At 39.5% G+C, this 20845-nt stretch overlaps 1 protein-coding gene across 1 annotated transcript; it reads left to right on the forward strand.

The window, feature by feature from the left end:
- The first annotated feature begins 7614 nt into the window (after window positions 1-7614).
- On the forward strand, window positions 7615-20845 carry LOC117810861 (protein Wnt-2b-A-like). The gene is made up of 5 exons (XM_034680855.1): window positions 7615-8228; window positions 12973-13193; window positions 13956-14233; window positions 14922-15186; window positions 17841-20845. Exons 1-5 carry the CDS (start codon window positions 8065-8067, stop codon window positions 18068-18070), a joined length of 1158 nt encoding a protein of 385 aa, XP_034536746.1. The 5' UTR covers window positions 7615-8064; the 3' UTR covers window positions 18071-20845.

Genomic DNA, 20845 nt, shown 5'->3' on the forward strand with positions numbered 1-20845 from the left:
TTCTTGTTGCTTACATTTCTTCATTTATATGCGTATAGGAATTGTAAGTTTACCAGAAGAACAGGGCAGTGTCAGCATAAATGCAAACACAATGTTTCCTCTAATGCAGTATAAAGAAGTTAATGCAGTGCTGCAACTAACTGATTGTTTTAACCATCAACTCACCCGCAATGTATCTTCCTGATTAGCTAACAAACCTGGGTCTTTAAAATTGTTGTCACTGATAAAATATATTTACTTGATGTTTTTGGTGCAGACAGAAGTGTTAAGAAAAGAAACATTAAATTAAAATGTTGCAGCTTTAACCCTCCTGTTATGTTTGTTTCTCTGAAACAGCAATAATGTTGCTGGGTCAATTTGACCCGGTGCATAGGCTATTCAATTATCCAAAAGTGTCAGAACCCCAAAAAATCCCAATCAGATCTAATTTTTAACTCCATTACTAACCATTTAAATCTAGATTTAGTCCATTGGTCTTCTTTAATTATCACCGATCATGGTTCAATGAGGATAACTGACTAATCTTTCATTAAAATTAATGTTAAAACTTTTTTTATGTAAATTGGAAATAATAGTTTTACAAGACAGATTTTTGTTCATTTTATTTTACATTTTGAATTTTTTTTTTTTTAATGAATTGATGTTGATAAAAGAACACAACACCTTTTCTGTTGGTTGGCTGGGTTGGAAAGCATATATTGCCTAAAATAGACTTTTAAAAGGGTCAATTTGACACGCAACATAACAGGAGGGTTGATAAAAAACCATATCAAGATTTATAATAGAAGACGTTCTTAGGCTTACTCTTGTATTTTAAAAGCCTAAGTAAGTAGAGAAAGAAAGAAGAAAGTTTGTTTTTTTTATTGCTGTACTGCCAAAATGTGTCCAGTAGAGGTCAGTGCTTGATAAGAAGCTACATCAACCAGCTTCCTATAACTATTACCCCTCAGATATGTGGCATCTACGAAAGTTTCTCTCACATGCAATAAAATAGATCTTTTTTTAAAGAACTGTACATTTGTAGCATTGAGCATAGCGATGCATATTATTTTTATACTGCATTAAACTTCTGTATATACTGCTAATGAACTTCTGTGGATTTATTTGTGAAACTAAACTCTACTATCACCAGAAAGGAAAGATTCCCTGACATATGCATCATTTATGTAACATTTTTTACTGTACATATTCCTGTCTTTGTGTGCAAGTTAATCTCTGACAGTATTTGGATGCTGAGAAGAAGAACATCACTTTTGCTCCTATTTGGTTGCAAAGAGAAAAGTCATGACACCGTCAAGTGAACTGAGATATCTGTTATTTTGCACTCTGAGTTGCACCAAATGTAAACAGCTATTTAGTGCCGTCTTATTTAACTGATGCAACTTGTGAGTGAAACTGAGCAGCCAGATGACACTGCATTTACACAAGTGCACAAAATAAATACCCTTTTCTGTTACATCACATTATGTAGAGTGGATTCGTCTAAAGAAGGATCTTAAAAAAGGGGGGGGTCTTACATCATGACCACAAGATATATGTGCAGCACATGCCGCCTGAGCCCTCCGTCACACTAAATCCCCTTCTCTGTGGCCGGGGAAGGGTTGGCTGGTTAACGGGACGGGTCACCTCTCCTCTGCTCAGCTCACCTAATTAACATTCCAGTGTAGGACGGCAGGGCCGCATCCCAAATCCAGCACAGGCATGCCTGCTCCTCCAGCAAAGCTCCATCTTTCTCAGCCTCCATAAACACAGGCTCAGGATGATGAGCTGTGAGGGGCCTACTTCCCTGCTGCTGCTGCTCACTCTACTCTAATGGTGTCCTCTGCAGGGAGACAACCAGCACTGAGCAGATGATGTTTTAATGTTGTCAAACCGTGTGTGATAACTGCGAGAACCCCTTAAACCTTACAGACTAATTGACTAGCATTGGGGTAATTTGTCTTTGAGTTCTTGGGCTTCATTTAAAAAACTTGGCTGCTTCACATATCTGCATTGATCTGGAAAATATTTTTCCACATTAATATTTAAACACTGACTTAAAAGTCTCACTCTGACTTCAGACTTCAGAGTTTTGGCCTGCATGACTTGGATAAAAAATTGTGCCTTTTTTTAAAGCTTTTATTCAAGCTCTGGGTCGTGGCCCTAAATGGATCTTGGCTGTCCTTGTGTTATGATTCCACATGACAAAAGAGATGATAAATTAATATTTTTTTCCATAAGAATAAATCTTTAAGAAGCAGATTACATTTCTTTCTAAGTGCCCAAACTCAGAAAGTTGGCAAAACGTCCTTGAGTAGACAGGAACACATTATCTGATATGGATTTGTTGGATTTTTCCACTATGAGGTCTAGTAAGACGTACGTGTTAAAATTATAAATAAATGGAGGAACATGAATTTGAAAAGGGATTGCAGAAGCCACATGTCATACAGTTTTTGTAAGCGCTGTACTTAATGACTGTAGTGCCCAACATTTGTTCATATAATGTCATGTTGGATGCATAAGATGACAAAACTGAGGTCAAAGCAGGAGTGTGTATCCCATCTCTGTTGTACAAACTGCAAACTGTCTAGCCATCAATTCACTTATCTGCGTCAGCGGTGATGACTCTTCCAGCACTGGTCCCTAGTCAATGTCATAATCAGAGCACCCCTTCTTATCCCCCTCCTGCTCTCTTTCTTTCCTCTCTCATCCTCTCTTCTTCTGTGTCCAAATTTAGCCCAGACCATGAGATGGGCCAAGAAAAAGAGCTCAAGCCCCCCCCCCCCAGTACTGAGCCTCTAAAAGACCACAGCTGGAGTTGGCTGAAAGCAAGACAGAAGGAGAGGGAAGGTTGGATGACGAGCGTTATCACCGCCATCACCTGCTCCCTGTAAAGCAATTTGTTATAGAATTGTCACTGTAATATCCATAGCTTGTCCTGTGGTAAAGAAAGACAGGGTCACATGTAATGAGGATACAAGTGTTGCTCCAAATCTAGACATGACATAACCGAAGGACAAACAGCTCGGCTATGTGTGGGTTTCAGTCTACGTGAAATAGAATGACAGGAGGAAAGGACATGGGCTACACCATCGTCTTTAATATGAAGGGGGATGTAGGTACTATGATGTCACCCTCTGGCTTGTGAACTTTCTTTATTACGTTTTTTTTAACACTTTGCCATCGCCATTATGGTTTGCTGGAGCCCAAAGTGACCTTCTGTAGATGAAAAAGGTGGAGCTGGAGAGGAGGGAGAGGCTGGAAAATGCTAAGTTAACAAAGCTATGCAGCCTATGCCGAAAGAGTATTCTTAAACTTGCTAATTTGATAGTTTATGGTCATATATCTCCGTAAATCAGATTACATTTTGTTGTGGCTCACTAGTTTTTTTAAGATTGAAAGAGCCATGAGAAAATGGTGAACTTGCCACACACATGGATTGGAAGCTAGCAGCTGGTTAACAGCATTTACACAAGACTTAACCCATCTTCTTATCACTGCATTGTGGGGAATAGTCAATAATAAACTTGAATGCCATGCACTTGCATCTTTTCTGTTATATGATTCGGGTTAGTTTTATAACCGACTACTTGTTCCTTTGTATATATATATATATATATATATATATATATATATATATATATATATATTTATTTTCTCTGTGGTTTCGCACCTGGCGATTTACACATATAAAGGAGACACACCCACCTTGTTGGTGAGATGCTGATGAAAGCCTAGGGATGAAACACGTTTGTTTCTTTGAGCTGCTGTCTATAAAAGGTTTTTTTACTTATTGCGAGTGCTGACATTTTTTCAACTCGCTGTGCACTTGCTGCCACAAATAAATCAACGTAAATCAAACACTGAATGAGGTAACAAGCAAGGTTTGTTGAGCGCAGACACATATGACCATGAAATAGCGCTAACATAGAAATATTACGATTAATTATAAAAAAGCTGGAGGGCAAACTTCAAGGATGGTGGTAAAGAGCACATTGAGCCACATTTCCAATATTTAAATGAATAAGATCTCAAAATGGTGTGAACACCTCAAACCAGCCAAGCATGAGGCGGAGTTCAGTTACTAAGTTACCGAGCAGGAAAGCTAGCAGCACTGTTATTGGCTGTTATTATTATTATTATTATTATTATTATTATTATTATTATTAGTACCCTAATTTTACATAGTTTCAGTCCCTCTCACTGCCCCATTGGCAAGTTATATAAAAAAACCTTGTTCAGTTCAGTTATCATTGATTGGAAAAGCTGTGATAGACACTGGAACTGTTTTTGTACCAAGCTGGAAAAATATTAAATTCTGCCCTGCTGCCATCATAACTCTCACGTTGGAAGCTCATTTACTATTAAAATACCCACAGTTTGTCTACCAGCTGGCATAGAACTAAGGTTGATATCAGCTCAACATTACTTACAATAAACTCAACTATAAGCTTGCTAACATTAGCTATATGTTAACTTTAACTTGAGCTTCACAGTTAGCTAGTTAACCGCTTCACTGTTTGGTAGTTGAAATTAGCTTCACTGTTGGCTAGCAAAATATAAACTTAAACTGACCACACAGTTAGCTAGCTAACTTTAGATAACGATAGCTTGCTACCACTCATTGGCAAGGAAGTTACACATTTCCTTCTCTGCTATGTAACAAAATCAAGAGAATGTGAGCTAGGCAAATGCTAGCACGGGTTCTTGTCCATTGTTGACTAATGAGCTAACAAATATGTTGTTTATAATATAAATGCTAGGAACGGGCAATGATTTTTGAATATTTGAATATTGGTTCACTTCACTTCGAGTTACTTCATTTTAAAAGTACATTTAATTTACGTAAATTTTCATCATTTTTAACCGGTGCCTGGTTGTAATATGGTACTCCTGCCAGACGGTGGCCATAGAGCATCTTAAAGCTGTTTGCTAACCGCATTAAGTAACAGAAGAAGGAGAATGCTCACTGCATTAAATAGCAAAAGAAGAACATAGGCAACAATCGCGGCAATTTTTCCGTTTCAGAATATCACACTATGACACACGTATTTCCAGAGACTGAGCATGGCAGTTTCTAATAATTGTCGAATAGATGCCAATGATTATCAAATAGAATTTTGGCTTGAAATGCCAATACCTAATAAATATTTCCATGTACTACGGAAATTTCACAACCCATTTTCATTCAAGTGCTGATTAATCGGAAATAAGATAATATGATAATTTTCTAAATAACCCAAGAATTTGCAACCTAGCATAAATCGGTACAACACTTGAACAGCAATTGAGCTTCTTACTGTGTATATAGTAAATCCGCACTGGCTTTGTTGCTGCATTTACTTGTTATTAAGGGAAAAAAACGAAAAAAAAAAAACGACTACTTTTTCTAATATGAAAACGTGCAGAATCTTATCTATACCATGGTCAAGTTTTCATTCACAAAGACACCATTAGCCTACATTGATGTCTGTGCAGTTATATTTTTAGACAGCTGCATTGTTACTGACCTTTACGGTAGGTCTTTAACTAACACCCCTGGCTTTGCACTGATTAAAATGACCTCACACCCTCATACACACATACTCTACACATAGCGGCTTGTCAGTGTCCCCCTTTACCTGCTGGAGACACACAGCACCAAGTATGTGTCCAAGAGGTTGCAAGGATATGGGTCAGATATGTCCTTGAGGTGAGGTCGTATGTTTCCACAGTGGCTCAGCGAGACCGACCTGTCTCTGGATCAGGACAGTCTATATGAGCTGAACTACAAACATGCACTCTGGTGGCATTACAGGAGAGGTTCAAGTGCTTAAAGCTGGCAGGAAGTATCATTTACTCCACCACCTTGAATCGTATGGCAGGGAGGCAACTTTTGAGAAGTTATCAATCATTTTAAAGGACTATATGTGGCACCATACCAAACATGGAAAACCAGGCATTACAGCACAGGACGGATATAAGCCTTGTCAAAGTCATCACCATGCAAATATATGAGGCAACTCCTTCTGTCCCTTTAAACCAGTGACGAGTATTCCTCTCTCCAAGTCTTTAAAGCAGACAGGAGGTCATGTAGTTCAAGTCCTATCAGTTTTAATGGCACCTGAAAGTAGCTGGACACATGAATTCATTTTCTATGTATGTGATGATGACGATGGGGGTAATGGTGATAATACTAATAGCTGTTGCTGTTGTTATTATTTTCATCATTCATAAATAGTTTGAGTAGTACTGTTACTTTGATCATGGTCATTGCAGTGTCCATTATTATTATTGGCAGTGTTACTATGAATTTAATTCTATTGCTTTTTCACCACTCTGATTTATTTATTCATTCATCTCTTCCTCTTTTTTGTTTCTTTCATTTTCTTTTTGTTTTCCTCAGTTTGTTTGCTGTAAAGTGCTTTATAAGTAAATATGATTTCATTTGATGTAAGCTGTCTAGTTAACTACTACAGTCATTCTGTTTCGAGTAAGTATATTATTTTTTTATTTATTTTGAATTTTTTTCTCTGTACATTCGACACTTCATACCTGTTTGTTCTGAAAGGGAAATCTCTTCTCTGTATATTTAATTTCTAGTTTTTTGACTTGTTTCTTTGTTTCAGATCCAAACAAATGGTTAAAGTGTAGATCGTGACAAATCTTGAAAAAGGCCTCTTAAGCAAATTTGTCTGACTATTATTGAACCTAACTGCTAAAACCTTTGGACGGGATCTTTTTTTGTCTGGCTAATCAGCACATTTTTGAAACTACATTTGAATGCATTTCTTCTGAAACCTGAGCTCCCCCAACTTAACATCTTGGACGACAGAAAAGCTGTTGTGGTTTCATCTTGCAAAACAGACCAACCATAATGCACCAGCAGATATATGAAACACCGTCCAAAATGCCCCCTGGGAAGGATTACTGATCTCTATGGAGACACAAAGTTCCTGTTTAATGATCTGTCAGAGCATGACTGCTTGACCTCTCATAGCTACAGCTTCCCATGCAAAACTTTCTACTCTGCACTCATGATGGACACCATGGAAGAACTACCTGACGACGTTATCTTTACTGTAAAGACACTTTTTTTAAACAATGAGGAGTAGCATCATGCACTGTATCCTGTTTGTAGTTTGGTTCTATACATTTCAAACATAGCACACAGACCTCGATTTAGCTGAATAGTTTCTAATTTTTGGGGAACATTGTTGTGCAAATTAAACTCAATTAATGTAAGATACATTTAAGTATTTGCTCTACTTTAAAAGCATATCCAGATCAATATATTAAAGGAATAACTCTGGGAACAAAGTCATGGGGAAATGCTGCAAAATGCAATTATGTACAATGGAATAAGGTTCTCCTCCCCGGTGGAATCGTCTCTCCGTGATAAATATAGGACTATCAATGGCTGTGTCGCAACGCCTGGTTGGAAATATTGGATGCGTTGATTTTTAGGCAGCAGACTTTACAGACAAGGACTACTTTCCAACATACTAAATATATACATCTCTTGTCCTGCTGTCTGCTGCTCTACATACCGCATTTGTGAATTTCTGACAAAGGGGTGGGGGTGGAGAGAGAGGGGGGCACAGACAGCTGACGCACCGCGGCACAGGGCTGCGTGTTTCTGTGCGCATCTTCATTGCGGCTACAGGAGGAAAGGTGCGCACACTGCCCATCCCATCCTCGGATAGAAGTCTTCCAGTCGAGTCGTATTTGATTCATGCGGTTTAAACAGCACTCATGCTTTGTTTTCGCTTGGACTTTTTACTTGACGACCTCCCGCAGTGAGGTTTGTTCAAATTAAATTCCGTGCTTAACAGCTGAGAAGAAAAGCGGACTTGATAAACGACCACAAGACACCAGAAACAGAGGACTTATTCTGCTCATAAATTAGCGAAGAAGAACATGGATTTACTATGTGTAGATATGTGTGACGATATTAACAAGTAGACGTTATCTGATGGGGTTTTGAAACAACTTTTCTTCTACTTTATTTTTGTTTGTTTTTTAATTTCTCCAACGATGGACTGCAGACACTCGTCGCGGACTTTCACACCTGCTCTCGCAAACACATGAAAAGGAGGAATCATGTTGTATGTGATGAAATCTCGGAGCTTATCGGACAGCAGCAGGGCTATGGGGATCAGACATGGGACGAAAATTCATCATCACTCCAAATCCAGCTCTAAAATATTCTCCATTTTTATTCTGCTGCTGCTCATCTTCACACCCAGAGTGGACTCATCGTGGTGGTGAGTGAGATCTTTGAGGTTTATTGAATTTAAATCAGAAGTAAATCATCTGTTAATAAAACTCTGTGAGTAAATAGATGCAGGAGTGGAAAAAAATCAGATGCAAAGAAAAAAAAGGTAGATTTTTCTGATTTACTCTTGCTCCTCTTTCTCAGTAAAGATGGATAATACTGTTGTGAAAAAGGCACACAAGCTTTGTAAAACCTTATTTTATACCTGTGTGCCAAACATAATAAAAACGTTCATAATGTAAAATGTATTCAACCATTAAAATCCACAGTAATCTATTGATTTTTAGCCACAGTGATGACATTTCTATGGTCCACAAAAGGAGAAAATATGAAATCTTTGATCTTCACCATTTTTTCAATGTTGGCTTTAATTTTAAAACATCAATGCAAAGTGAGATGTTCAGTACAGCAGCGTGTGTCATGTGTTTCATGAAGATTTATGGTGTTTGAGGGGGGAATCTCCCCTATCCATCCATCTTGCCCAGAGTAAGTGGCAGGTGCAGGCGCTGGTGCATGAATAAACGCTCCTTGATGATTTCTCTCGAGATTTAAAATGCCTAGAGGTGGAAAACACACACACACACACACACCACACCACACAGGGGGGTGTAAGCACCCACCCCCCTCTACCCCACCCACCTGAAATAGTTGTTTTCATGTGTCCGTTCACACTTAAAGAAATTGTATTTGATGTGTACTGTATATTAGCAAACTAAAGTGAAGCAGGTCATTGAAATGTGGCACGGCACAACAATCGTACTCTGTTAAACAGATGGAATCAAATTAAAAAATGAACCCTTTGTAAATAATGTTGGGAGTTGTAATTTCCCAAGAGAGCCAAATTCAGTTTTTATCCTATTTGCAATTGCGTAATCCCTTTTCTGTGTTATGCAAATGCATTTTGAAAAAACTGGATTAAATCTGTGTGATTTTTTAGAACAAGAGAGACGGAGCAGGAGAGGTGTAGGAGCTTAGTGTGTGGATGGTTTCACTTATTAAATCTGTTTTTAATGATTATTAAGATGAGCAGCATATGTGTCTTGCTGCCTGTTCCCTCTCTCTCTATGTGTGTGTCCTCTTTGAGACAGTCAGGAGTCTTTTGGCACAGCTGGTATGTACAACGCACAATAAACACAAGAAGTGCTTCTGCTCTGCTTTGCTGCTCGAGCTGATAGTCAAAGTCAGATCGAGATGGGGCACAGCCATAATGGGAGTGGAAACTGCCTGCTACGTCCGTTTCTGTCTCGATGGCCAGGCGACACAAATGTGGCTGCGATTAGGGACTATAATGATATCCGGATGGAGAGTGGAGCGTGCAGGCTTAGAGAGGGAGGTGGGTGAGGAGGTGGGAGCATGGGGGCACATGGCTGATGTGTGAGGCTGTGTTGGAGGGAGGGAAAGGCCTGAGCGGTCACTTGCACTGTAGATGACTGTCCTCATGTCCTGTTGATAAGAGGCCCCCCACTGTCACAATAGCAGCAGCATGTGATCGGCCTTTTTAAGAGTTGCTCCAAAGTCGGGGATTATGTGTGTGAATAGAGCAGGAGGCAAAGGCCTGTCACAGGGGAACAAGTGGCGTTTCACCGAATGCGAGGAATTTAATAATCTCTTCTACATCCTGAATTTATTGCCTCTTTCACACATGAACTCCTGACAACTTCAGGACATTCACATCCTGACATTTTGCAGACTTACCTTTCAGACATGTACCTCACAGAGAAAGATTATCTGTGTCTGACATGCTCTAAAAACTTGAAATATGTGGTTTAAGTGAGGGGTTTGGGTGAGTGGGGGAGTCATGGTAGTCCATGCATGCTAAAGAGGAGGAGTCTGCTTCTGGGTTAATATCACTCAAAGATGTATAAGGACTTTTCCATGATACAAATGTACGAGTGGAAATCATTATACAGTATATGTATGACTGAGCTCATCTCATCATAAATGATGTCATCATCCCGCCAACTACATCACAGTAAATATATCTCTGACTATTAGGCCTAATTTTGAATTCTGCGTCGGATCTATGCCATAGCGTGTGCCGTCGGTTCCCGTACCCTGTACCTATGCAGAAGCCTACATACATAGCCTTACATGCACCTCCTCAAAAATTAAGCTACGTGTCAAAACAATGCAGACTGCAAGCCCTGTGATTGGTCCGCTAGGTAGCATGAAATCAAATTCAGTGGATGTAATTTACATCTCCACGACGTACCCTCTATTTTCTTATTTGCAATAAATGCAGTCTGCTACCCAACATTTATCAGCCCCAACTCCAACATAATACGCTTAGATACAGTCACCAGTTTCCTCTGCACAAACAAACAGAGAATATAGCAGAAGCAGAAACTGGTGATATAACTAGCATAGAAATTAGACTGCCAACTAGAGTTTAGACTAAGTATTGCACCGCGGACCCTTCAGTATGCAGTGCTCACGACAGCGTAGGTGTAGAGTCAACGCAGAAGTAAACCGGGCTCTGGCTGCATTCACACATCACATCAGCCCAGCTTTACACAGATATTTAACTAAAAGGTTGTCAGGAAAAAGTCGAGATAAAGTCAGGGTGAACAGATTTCGGCATGAACCCCACCCAGACAATATCAAGAAATTTACCAGAGTGCAGCACATGTGTGAAAGGAGTTCCAAGAGTCTCAAGCAGACAAGAACTTTCGACTTTTAGATGATAAGAACAATAAGAAAAATGGTAGGAGTCCTATTAACAATCAAGACTTTATAGATAAGTTTCATCAAATAAATACACTGTCTTTTACATTCTTTTTTAAATTTATAGTGTTGAGGTTTTTATTAGAAAATTGAGGCCACTTAATGCTGATATAGAGCTACAATAGCTATGTTTATATGGACCACTGATGATTGGAATGATAGCCTGATCAGGAGAAACATGCTACATGTAAACATTTCAATCAGAAGGGACAGGTCTGGCCAATTCTAAAATAAACTGCATCCCAATCAAGAGGGGTGGTGTATGCTGTTTGTTATGCTGATCTGTAGCTGACAATTGGAGACTTTAAAAGAACTCAGGATTCTTGAATGTCTCAATTAGGGATGTGCGCGTTTAGTTAACACAATTAAACATCATCACCCTTGCTAGTTGGCACCAAAATTAACAGTTTTTCAAACAAATTATTAATAGCTTTATTATCGTAGGCCCAAAATGGTGGTCATATGTTGGGTCTAAGATGTGGTTCAGTCACCCACCACCAGCCAGGGCTGTACAGTTGTATGGAGGTTGTGTCTGATTAAAGCGGCATATAACCACTGGACCAGAGCCATGCATTACCAGCACAGGCATGTGGACATTAACCTCCAATGAGGACTGCAGACAGGTGGTGCTAGCTCTGCTAAATTAAGCTACATCACGCCTGTGATCCCATGTTTAGTCATGTCAAATTTATTTAGCTAAATTTTGATTGTTTCGTGAGTGTTTTCTTGCCTTTGGACATGTTGGTTACTTAGAACTGAAATTTCTGTTCTAACTACTTTTTAAAATTAATCGCGTCCAAAATGTCCTAGTCTCAGTGGTCCATAAAGAAAAAATCAGTATGAAGTCACAGATGCAAGAGTGGAGTAGAATTAATTTTTTTTTTTACTTCAATCAGAATACACACGGTGTCATTTGCACAGCTTTAGCATTGGTGCTGGCATATTGAATCGACGTAGCATAAAGCTAGCCTGGATCTGTGTACACAAAATAGAATCTCCATCTCCATATCTCAATCTTTAAGGCTCAACAGCATGTATCAGGGCTCTGTATCAGGCTTGCACTGCTTTTTGGTTAGACTACCCAGGAATAGGGTTGCAAAGGGGTGGAAAATTTCTGGTAAATTTCCGGAAACTGTCTAGTGAATTTCCATGGGAAGTTAAGCTGGGGAATTTTGGAAATATTCCAAATTGGAAAATTTCCAAGGGAATTATGGGAATTTATGGGAACTGGGAATTGAGGGTAATTTAATGGAAAGGTATCATATCCAAGCATAAATATTTGTTTTGTTATAAGCAGACATCCATCCAAAATAATACAATTAAAACAGATTGAAGTAAAACTTTATCAAGTGTTAAATATTTTATTGAACAATCAATTATTTCATTGAAGAACAAAATATGAATGTTGAGTTAAATTTTACTCATGCCTCTGACCCAACTCATTCAAAAATAATCAAAAGGCAATCCCAACAAAGTCCCATTCAAGATGTGAAATCAAAAGAGCCCCTCTCCCTCCAAAAAATCCCATTCTACATGCAAATAAAAAAAGCATCTTCCCTCAAGCTTTTCAAGCTTAGCCTCTGCAGGATTCTAGAAATCATCTGGTTGTTTTAGTCAGGATTATGCTAAAATATATTTTCCCCAACTATATTTAAGTTCCCTATTAAGAGCCAACCTTCAATTTAGTAAATTCCCAGTTTTTTCCCATTAATTCCCATGGAAAGTTTCCAACTTTGAAAATTCCTGGAATTTTGCAAACCTGCCCAGGACGGACTTCATCATTGGTCACAAGACAACTGTTCCAAACCAGGATACAGTCCTGATTAGGAGTGGGAGGGTTACGTTTCAGAATTAACGATGCCTCAAAAGAGCCCCCTCCAAAAAAAAGAAATTATAATCTGTGAGGCATCCCCCAAACCCTTATAATGAACAAAAACTTCTGTAGATAAATGGTGGACTGCTCCTCTAACTTAATCATGATCTATATGGTGTTGGATCTATGTCTTCAGGTACATCGGAGCACTGGGTGCTCGTGTGATCTGCGATAACATTCCCGGCCTGGTGAACAAGCAGAGGCAGCTGTGCCAGCGACACCCGGACTTAATGCAGTCGATTGGCGAGGGAGCCAAAGAGTGGATCAAAGAATGCCAGCACCAGTTCAGACACCACCGCTGGAACTGCAGCACGCTGGAGCGGGACCACACTGTGTTTGGCCGGGTGATGCTGCGAAGTGAGTGAGCACACGTGGGACGGGGATTTCTATCTGTGTGGTTCTCTGTGTGTGCGTGACTGTGGTTGTTTATGCCGACGACACTCAAGTTAATCATCCTCGTAAATGTCTGCACCGCTGCCAGATAAGCAGAGAATTAATAGGTGTCTTATAAAATCAACTTTGCTCCAGAGTGCAAACAGAAAGAGAAAGCATCGTAGCTTTTTTACCCTTTCAGGAATTAGGGACGATTGGGAAAGTGGATGTTCCCCGAAAACAAGTAGCAGATCACCATACTGGTGATGTATAAACAGTAATAGGAGATGTAAATATTTGGGTAGATGTTTCTGGCAGCCAGACAAAGCTTTTCTGCCTGACATATCGTCTGTGTTCTGCTTCATTGCGTGAGCAGGAATGAGAACAAGAGGTGGGTGGGAAAGCCAGACCAAATAACCCCTAAAATCTCTTCTTGTCTGAAATGAAAACACAGCTCAGTGACTGAGAAAGCTGCCATCTGTGCAAATTATAAAGGTGAAAGGAGAGTCAGCTGGTCTGTTATGTTATAGACAACATACTGCTAGCTCTGTCTGCATCATCCTCCATAAATGGACAGATTTGTGCTCCTGCTTTACTGAGCAGAGACACAGAGAACTTGAGCACCATAAGAATAGCTTGAGGCAGACCACAGAAAGCAAATTGCTGCATTGTTGAAGTCCACTTTTAAGACAAAGTCAATTATTCAATTCAAGTATCTATAAAAACACTTCTTGCTTGTGCTCTCAGGTAGTCGAGAGGCAGCGTTCGTGTATGCAATCTCTTCAGCCGGAGTCGTCTACGCCATCACCAGAGCCTGCAGTCAGGGGGAGCTAAAGATATGCAGCTGCGACAGCCACAAGCGAGGCCAAGCAAGTGACGACAGAGGCACTTTCGACTGGGGAGGGTGCAGCGACAACATCAACTATGGCATCAAATTTGCCAAAGCCTTCGTAGACGCTCGAGAGAAGATGGTAAAAGATGCTCGTGCATTGATGAACCTGCACAACAACCGCTGTGGTCGGATGGTGAGTAGCCAAATAGCCTCTCCAAGAATGCATTTAACCATCCCTTGGTGCAGATTCTTGTTTCTAAAGATTACAAAAAAAACACTTAAATAGCAACTTAAGAAATTGGAACTGGGCTTGGATTTAATAGAGGTTTTCCAGAGCTTATGCCAAATAGAAATAGTGTATATTATAATACATTTCAAAGAAAAAGGGCTATTTATGTTAATAGAGAATTTAACCTTCCCAACAGATTGCTTTCTACCAATCGTCAGTGAAGGTCCAAAGTCATTCAGGTCTTGGCAATTCAAAGCTTGATCCAAAAGGCAACTTTACTTGATTAAGGGCTTGAATCGAGTCCAGTTGCTTTTTGGATTAAGCTTTGCAAAGCTTGATCCAAAAGTTAAACCTGGTCTTGAACCAAGTCCAGCAGCCTTTCAGATCAAGCTTTACATTACTTTGTATCTGAGTGAGGGCTGCATCTGGTTACATCTTTGTTAAATTTGGCGATAACCTCCCTCAATAAATTGATGGTTTGGTATATAAAAATGAGAAAATCTACAAAAAGCGCTCATTAGTTTCAGTTTGTCAATCATGTATTTGCCTTTTACGACTGGTTTTATCCAGTAATCAACAATTAAAATAGTTGCTGACTTATTTTGATTGCATCTTAGGCTTAACACTTTGTTACCTTTGACTTGTGCTGCAGGCAGTGAAGCGCTTCATGAAGCTAGAGTGCAAGTGTCACGGTGTCAGTGGCTCCTGTTCTCTGAGAACCTGCTGGCTGGCCATGTCTGACTTCAGGCGGACTGGGGACTACCTCCGCAAGAAGTACAATACGGCCATCGAGGTGACCATGAACCAGGACGGGACGGGCTTCATGGTGGCTGACAAGGACTTCAAGGGAAGCACCAAGAATGAGTTGGTGTACGTAGAGAACTCGCCAGATTACTGCCTCATGGACCGCTCAGCAGGTGAGACTGAAAGGACAGATTTAAGCCTTGTCTCTGGAAATTCGAATGGAAAAAAAAAGATGTGAAAATTAGCTTTGATGTTTTAGATTAATGGTACAGGGTCATAATGACTTCAGGTGGGTGGATATAGTTTGAAATACGAGTATATGATATTTTGAAATGGTCCTTTTTTTTATTTAATCATGATGATTTGTAAAGGGTTAGTTCACCCCAATCACACAGGCAATTTTGCTACGCATTCCTTTTGTTAAATTAAGCCATTCCAGGGTTTTAACTGTTAGATATCTAGTCTAAATTTAATTAAATTAATTCAAATTTTAGTATCAGCTGAGACTCTAATTGAACATACTCAATATCAAGAACTTGCGCTCTGATCTAAAATGCCACAGTGTGTAAACTACTTCATGTTCCTCAGGCAGAGCACTGTCAATCATTGTTCAGTCTTTCTTGTCAAGCATATTTAACATTCCACTTACCTGATTAATGGGTCTTCCAATATCAGACATGTTATGAAATCTGAAGTACTAAAACCCAGTGTATCTTTCTATTTCATTAATTAATTAAAAATCCATCTAAACCATGTTGCTGGCTATGACATTAGATTTGAATGCATGTGGAATAAGGGATGTTATCATTATTGTTGTTTGTTATCAAATGCAAAAACCAAAACAACCTGCAATCTAAGTATCAGCCTCGACCACTGAAAAACGGATATCAGTCGAACACTATTAAAAATAATGTAACACCAAATCCCATGTATAAGACAACTGAGTGAATGGTTATGAAACAAGTTAAGTTGGTTGATCCTGTGTCAGTTTCAGTAATCTATGACAGTCAAAGACCCCTCCACTGAAGGCTTGCATTCCTTTACAGCTTAAATTTCAGTGATTTGACCTTTAACACTGCCTTGAATTCCCAGTGTTTGCTTTGCTTTGTTAAGCTCTGTCTCTGTCCTCCAATCCAGCTCTTTCAGCAGAGCGTGAAGGAGTGCACTAGCGCACTAAGTTATATAGAGGAGTGCACATGTGCGGGAGAGGACTGAAGTTATTACTGAAGTCACATTCTCCCACTCCGCCCTGCTTCTAGCTTGGTTGCAGCTTGACAACTGAGGGTTAATAAAGGTGTGTTCCTTCAAAGGAAAGGCTGTCGATTCTCGCTAAAAGGTGATCTTCAAATAGGCTTATGACCCTCCTTGCCACTAATCTCCATTGTATAGGAATTCACTGCCCAAGGATACATGCTGACTTATTTTTCAAATCCTTCTTTTGGTCAGTATTAAGCTCCACTCCCAAGAGCCTGAGGGGAATATCTGCTCTATCCTTTTCTCTTTACTTCAGGGATTCTCTGTTATTAGACGTGGTACCTGATCTTGGCCCTAGAATTTACACCTGAGTACATGGACACCTTTGTGTTGGGCTCTGAGAGTGTTTTGTAAGCTTGTCTGGAAGCTAATACCCAGTTGAAGAGTGTGGGAAAGGAATACTTTGCTCAGTAAAAGCAGTGTCAGTTTTTGGGCTCAAATTATCTGGTGTTCAGCGGGGGTCAACTGCCAACATTAGGAGTTTTTAACATCTATGATGTCTTTATTTTCATAGAAAATGGAGTGACTAAGTAAATGTCGATATTGGTACCAACATATATAAATACATGGATAAAGATGACCATACCATAACCCATGACACTAGTAACACTATCATTGCTGATATAAATACTTACCAGTATTGATGCCAATACCAACTGACTATAATAAGCACAATAATTTATCAGTGACATTGCTGTCCATCTGTCCTATGAAAAAAAAGAAATACCAAATGTGACAGGCTGACTTACTGAAATCATTTTATGAGCGAAGTGTTTCGTTACTTTCTCCATATGCCGACTTAGCATTAGCAAACCTGTAGCTAAAATGTTAGCAGTGTGAAAATGTTTTAAACTCAAAAAGCAAAAACAGTGTCGTAGTCACTTGCAAATATGCGATACAATCGCTTAACAAGGTGGTAGCAGCAGACCTGCGTTTGCTTCACTCTCTGTTACGGCTGGCTACCCAACCACAGTTGTTGAATTTAGTTACATTATAACCTCCTCTACTGCCTTCCACAGTAGTGAACCCTTTATCTGAGGAGTGATCAAACAACTTTTTGCCCCTTACAAAATAGAGACAGTAACCTACTTTGGGTTTTTTAACTTTTACCAGGTAATATATTCCCAAGTTTGGTGGGGACCAAAACGGAGAGAAAAAGGAGTGAATGTTTGGCTAACATTTTTCATGTTAGTCATATTTTTAGGAACAGCTTGTAATGAATGCATGGGTTGCTGGATGTGTAACACTATATTTGGTTGATAACCTTTAAAATGAGTCCATATTGTGTTCAATACTTTCTCTCCTGCCCCAGAGCAACCACTCCAAACATTCATGCAGCTTGAAAAGCACAAAATACCAATAAAACTTTTATATATTTCGGCGATATAAAAACAAACAAATAACATAAGGAAACAAACTTTATCCTCTAGACACTGCATGCATCATCATTTATGTCATTTATTTTTTTTTTTGCTGTGTTGAAAAATCCCCTCAGATCCGGATGCAACATTTGCTCCTGCTCAAAGAAAATCCTGACTTCTTCATTTATGATAATATTTGAATTTCTTTACAGGCTCCTTGGGAACAGCGGGCAGAGTGTGCAACAAATCCTCCAGAGGCACAGACGGCTGTGAGGTCATGTGCTGTGGGCGGGGCTATGACACAATGCGCGTCAAACGCGTTACCAAGTGCGAGTGCAAGTTCAAGTGGTGCTGCGCCGTGGAGTGCCAAGACTGCGAGAGCGTGGTGGACGTTCACACATGCAAGCCCCACAAGCGACCTGATTGGCTGGACGTTACCTAAGGAGGAGACCTGACGAAGCACAATTACCACTGACTCATTAACCTGCGCACTAACGGCTGCTTTTTATTACGGGATATGTAATTGAGATCTCTTAACTGTCATACCTCCGGCTTTTGATCCTTTGACACTTCCTGGAGTGGAAACTTCACAGACCTTGATGCGAAACTGGAAACTCGGCCCAGTTACTGATCATGTGCTGCTTTAAAAACTGTTTCTAAGAACAATTTATTGAGCCTTTTTAAAGACATTATTTGATAACAACAGGCTGAATATTGTATTATATTATGTTGCTGTAAATGCACCCTTGATTGATGCAGAGACATGAGGTAATGTCTGCTTGTTTTGCAATATATTCAGACTGTGAGGGCACATGACAGAGCTCAAACTAGTGACATTTTTTATAGTTAAGCCTGAAGAGAGGCAGATAGAGGAATAAAGAAGAACAGAGCTTTCTCATTGTTGCAGAAACTTGGACATTTTATCATTCAAAATGATATGAAGTCATTATACTATATTACTGAAAGGAAACCATTTAAAATACGAATACACTGCTGCTGCTGATGAGTGCATCTCCGACCAACTTACAAAAAGCTGGAGGGTGCTAACAAAAATATGAATAAGTGCAGACAATCACACTGTGAACAAGAAGGAACCATTAAAAGAGTGAGAAGCAAAGAGGAGTGAAGACTTTCAGCTCAAGTGGCAGCACTTTCAGTTTGTTTTGGAAGGTTTTCACGAGGACAAAAAGGACAAACGAAGAGAAGAAAATGAAGCTCCACATGGACTTTGTACAGTTTCCTGAAAGGTTGAACTTTTTCTTTAGTTGGTGTAACACGCTCTGATAGTGTGGCCTTGGAGAGTTTTTTCAGTTCTACCTCTGGTTCTTCGTCTTTGTTTCAGTGTTACAATGACAGCTTCTGGCTCCCTCACTCTAAGAAGAATACTGCGGTAGAACAATTTTTAAAAAAGGATTAAGGAAACAACTTTTATTACGATTCAATGCAGTGTTTGAGCAAGACATACATTTAACCCTTAAACTTTGACTCCACTGTAACCTGGTGATTTAACAGAAACCCTGGAAGCAACAGAGAAAAAAGGGATCTGCAGATCAATTTTCAAAGTCGGATTTTGAATGCATCATCTCCTGCGTTTGTGACTCACAAAAAGCTAGAAAGAAAATTTTGCCATGTAGAAAGACATATTTGAGATTTTTTTCAGCCAAAATAGAACAACAACTTTTAAAAAATTACATTTTTTTCTAAATCTTTTGGTGCATTTGCCTTATTTCCCTAAAGAAGAAAAGTCTTAAAACAGATCTGGACTAAGATGTTTTTACCTCTTTAATTTTATGAGAAAAAAAGCTCAGAAATTTAAGCAGTCAATATTATTTATTTGCAGTAAAAACTTAATTTAACTGAGGTTGGATACAATGGATATGTTTAATAGCTTGCTGCCACAGGTGCTGCCGGCGTTTTGGTGTCAAATGTAACCCTGTTAACTGGCAACTTTCAGCTGAATGCGTCTCTCCCAAATGACTTAAGTTTATCATGAAACACATCTGATGAGAAAATTGGATATAATATGATAAATAAACAACAGGGTGTCATTGGCCTAGCAGTATAAGTGTGCACCCCATATAAAGAGGCTATAGCCCTTTTCATAGCGGTCGCAGGTTCAACTCCCGACCTCTACCATTTGCTGCATGTCTTCCCCCACTCTCTACTCCTGTCTATCTCCAGCTTTCCTACCCAATAAAGGCAAAATTACCCCACCCCCCCACCCCCACACACACCCCAAAACACTCTCTTTCTGTGTCTCACCAGCTGTTAAACCGCTGACACTCACCAGTTAACAGGGTCACTCCATGAACCAAAACATGCATGCTCTGAAATGGTCACGTTCCCATCAGAATCCTGTAGAACTTGAGTCCGTGGTTGGAATCTCAATTCTGACAACCAAGCATGCAACAACCAGACATTTCGTGCTGTGTTTAAAGCTTGCTATCTCATCTGTTTAAATGGAGCTTCTGTTGCCAGAATGCACACGCATATTTTCGATGACATAGGCTGTAAACCAGTCTATTATAACGTCCTGGTTTCCATCTCAATCTGGGCCTTTTTCTGTGCGTCACACTCACTATTTCTCCCCCTTCATTTCCTGTCCATCTTCAGTTGCCAATATCTATCAGGCAAAGAAATGCCACAATAAATCTGTGTATAACAACAATGTTCCTCCATCATTAGAACTTGAAACAACATTTACTTCTTGTTCCTCTGGCTGAAGATCTTTCTTCATTGTAATCCAACCCTTATTTATTGATATCAGACCACTCTTGGATCCACTTATGATGGTCCGATAAACTTTTTATTCTGGGTGCTGCTTTGTCTCAGCTGGTTAACTGCAACTGTACCATTAGCAATCTTTGTTGTGACAAAAACGATAAGAAGTCAGTCAATGTTGGTAGAGCACCTTCTTCCTTACTGCTAGCTTTCACAGACGCAATAGCTGTGTCACCAACTAACTTTAAGTTTCTACTCGCAAACAAGAAGGCCAATGTTCATACAGAAGTGTCACATGTCTTATATGCTGCTATGTTTTCATACAACCTTACATAAACTGAACAGAAATATACAGTATGTACTTTATGTTGAATATCCTAATTGTACAGGAATTGATATTAAAGTAAAATGCTCCTGTTTATGGGAGCTTATAAATCAGTATGAAGTTCTGTTGCTGTTTTTAAACCTGTCATAATTATAAACACTGTTTCTCTTG

Source organism: Notolabrus celidotus, chromosome 1, assembly GCF_009762535.1.
Source record: "Notolabrus celidotus isolate fNotCel1 chromosome 1, fNotCel1.pri, whole genome shotgun sequence".
Taxonomy (NCBI): domain Eukaryota; kingdom Metazoa; phylum Chordata; class Actinopteri; order Labriformes; family Labridae; genus Notolabrus; species Notolabrus celidotus.

What these genes read in the sequence shown, in the direction of transcription:
- LOC117810861 (XM_034680855.1), top strand. Translation starts at nt 8,065, where the DNA reads ATGTTGTATGTGATGAAATCTCGGAGCTTATCGGACAGCAGCAGGGCT. An exon ending in AGAGTGGACTCATCGTGGTG is followed by an intron (nt 8,229 to 12,972) that starts GTGAGTGAGATC and finishes CTATGTCTTCAG; the next exon opens with GTACATCGGAGCACTGGGTG. An exon ending in TGGCCGGGTGATGCTGCGAA is followed by an intron (nt 13,194 to 13,955) that starts GTGAGTGAGCAC and finishes TTGTGCTCTCAG; the next exon opens with GTAGTCGAGAGGCAGCGTTC.